The 3,137-nt window shown below is 42.5% G+C and overlaps 1 protein-coding gene across 1 annotated transcript in view; it reads left to right on the forward strand.

Moving 5' to 3' along the window:
• The window catches only part of Ppil6 (peptidylprolyl isomerase like 6), a 22,758-nt gene that overhangs the window by 1,355 nt on the left and 18,266 nt on the right, over positions 1-3,137 (forward strand). The window contains exon 2 of the mRNA XM_021205746.2: positions 2,552-2,647. Within this exon, the coding sequence (XP_021061405.1) occupies positions 2,552-2,647 (96 nt within the window). The remainder of the gene's footprint in view (positions 1-2,551; positions 2,648-3,137) is intronic.

Below are 3,137 nucleotides of genomic sequence, written 5' to 3' on the forward strand. Positions count from 1 at the left end.
TGAACCAGTGTCTTACAGCTAAAGTGGCATATCAGAGTTTGAAGGATACCTTTCTTCCTTTCTCTCTCTCTCTCTCTCTCTCTCTCTCTCTCTCTCTCTCTCTCTCTCTCTTTCTCTCTCTCTCAGTTGACTCTCTTAAGACATTAATATTTCCTGTGGTTGTTCCACACTGCAGGCAAAGTATTTGCAACCTTTTTTTTTCTTCCCAGGAAGTTCAAGTAGTAAATATGTTAGGTGTTCTGGGACACAGTCTCAGACTTATGTTGTGAAAAACAGTGTGCCCAGGTATGGTAACACAGGCACCCAAAAGGCCAAGACAGGAAGTTGATGGCCAGCCTGAGCTACATAGAAATTAATACCTTGTCTTCATAACAAAGCAAAGGGGTGGACACAGGATATAAGTGTTCTAATAAAACTTTATTGTAGGGGCTGGAGAGATGGCTCAGCAATTAAGAGCACTGACTGCTCTTCTAAAGGTCCTGAGTTCAAATTCCAGCAACCACTTGGTGACTCACAACCATCCTTAACGAGATCTGGCTCCCTCTTCTGGAGTGTCTGAAGACAGCTACAGTGTACTTACATATAATAAATAAATAAGTCTTAAAAAAAACTTTAGCTGGACGTGGTGGCGCATGCCTTTAATCCCAACACTTGGGAGGCAGAGGCAGGCGAATTTCTGAGTTCGAGGCCAGCCTGGTCTACAGAGTGATACAGAGAAACCCTGTCTCCAAAAACCAAAAACCAAAAACGAACAAAAACAAAAAACAAAAAAAACCAAAAAAAAACCTTTATTGTAAGTGCTTAGTTAGACATATATAATTTTGATGTAACATGAAATATAATTCATCTTTTGATTATTTTCAACCATTAAAAGATGTAAAATTATGTTTGTTCTTTCAAAAACTGTTCAGGAGTTCACTGCTGTAGAGGATATTAAGTCAACAAAACAATGTTTTTAATATTGTAATAATGTAATTTTCCCTTAAGTTTCTGCCTCTTGTGACTATATTCAAATATGAAAGTGTATCAATGTAAGTTCAGTCCTAGCTTGAGGATATTTGATTATAATCCCAGTATGTTTGTGAGTAATCCCGGATGCTTGATTCATAGGTTGAGATTTTTAAAAAGGTAAGGATAAATACTAGTGTATATTTTAATTTGGATGTAGTCCATTCTATAAAAACAGTGTGATGAACAAGCTTCAGGGCCTAATTTGAAAACAACTGATCTTATTACTTTAGATAATTCCTTACTTAGAAACAGCGATCATCTTGTAGGATTGTCAGAAACTGAATTCAGACTGTGGAACTGAGAAAAAGTTCCGTTGTTTGGGTACCACAGTCTAAGAAGGCAAGTGGCCAGGTTGCTGTCACCATTTTTCACCCATCCCAGAGTATGATACGCTGTCTGTCACCCAGGCTTTCTCCCTCTTGAAATCATTTCACCTGATAGAGCACGCCAGGCCTGTGCCTTTTAGACCACAGTGGGGCCTCAAAGCATCATCCTTAGTAGTCACGGTTTGGTCCCCAGCACCACATCTGCCAGCTTACGACCTCTTAGAGCTGCAGCTCAGGACATCCAATGGCCTCCACTCCATAAGCATTCACGTTCCGTGAACATTTAACTACCTCTTTTCCCAACGCAACACGCACACACACATCATTTTTTGAAAATCTGTTTTAGAAGTAATTTTCCCTGTTCCGCACACATGAAACATGTTTGGCCAAAGCACACTCAGTTCTAAAACCTACCCAGAAGCCCACACTTCCTCCTGTCCCTGAAAGGCAAAGCCGCGACAGTGTGCCCCTTTGGTCATTCGCCTTACATCAATAAGTTAAAGCAATAATATATTTTTTTTTTTGCTATAAATTAAGCACCAATAGATCTACTGAGATTTAACAGTTTACTTGGGGGGATGGGGAGTCCTAAAGAACATATCAAATCCAAAAACCATTGGTATAAACTCATTTACTGAGTTATGTATCAGTGTTCTACTATATACCAAATGAGGTAGCAATACAGGAAAGCTAACACATGCCCTTGCCTTCTCAATCTTGTTCCCTAAAGGTGAGAGATAAACGAGTCAAGATCAAAGTGACTTGGTAGACCCTCTGGGCACAGGACCGGGCATCTCAGGCAGTGCAGCCTGCGTGTTCTGTGTGAAATTCTCTGAAGAGCCCCTAAAGTTGGCAGGGGAGGAGGGGGATGATTTTGACTTTAAAAAGAGAACTTGGGGGCTGACATAATCACACAAGGAGCAGATTACCTGCTGTGCAAGCATGAAAACCTGAGTTCAGATTCCTGGTCCCCATAGGAAGCCAGGTGCGTTGGAGTATACATATAACCCTTAGCCTGGTAAGGGGAAACGGGCTCTCTGGCCAGCCAGTCTAGCTGACAGCTCCAAGTTGACTGCGAGACCCTGTATGTCAGCAAATCTGCTGGGGAGTAGCAGTGGAAGGCCCCTGGCTTCCACACTTGTACCTCCAGTGTACCCCAAATAAGTGGGTAAATATGTAAATGAGAATTTAAACTGTCTTATCTTGACACCTAGACTTTGAAAACCAATTACCCGTCCAGATTTGAAGATCCTGTGATAGTTCCTCTTCAAGAATTTGCTTGGGATCAGTTTCTGGAGGAGAAAAAGAGGGTAAGGGATCTGTCAGCATGGGGGGATTGGCAAGTACGTTAATTGTTGTGCAGTTTGGAGAAATGGCATATCCAGCTGCAATTATTTCCCTTAATTGTATACTTTCCCTAAATTATTTTAATCGTCTTCCCAGACATCTTTCCTCAACAGTATAATATTTCCGGCCTGTCCTTTTAGGTAGCAGGTGAGAGAGATGCATTTTAAACTGTCAGGATAGTTAGCCCTGATGGCTACCCTTCCTTCTTTCTGTGTTGCTTACACTTCCCGTGACACTCTGGCACTCAGCGTACAGTGTCCTGGCCCTTAATCCAGAAAGTGCAGGTATGTATATCAGGGACAACAGAGTTGTGTGGGGCTCTTGTCAGAGGAACTCTGATGGCAGAAGCCACCCTCCCGCCGGGCGGTGGTGGCGCACGCCTTTAATCCCAGCACTCGGGAGGCAGAGGCAGGCGGATTTCTGAGTTCGAGGCCAGCCTGATCTACAAAGTGA

This window comes from Mus pahari, chromosome 9, assembly GCF_900095145.1.
Source record: "Mus pahari chromosome 9, PAHARI_EIJ_v1.1, whole genome shotgun sequence".
Lineage (NCBI taxonomy): Eukaryota > Metazoa > Chordata > Mammalia > Rodentia > Muridae > Mus > Mus pahari.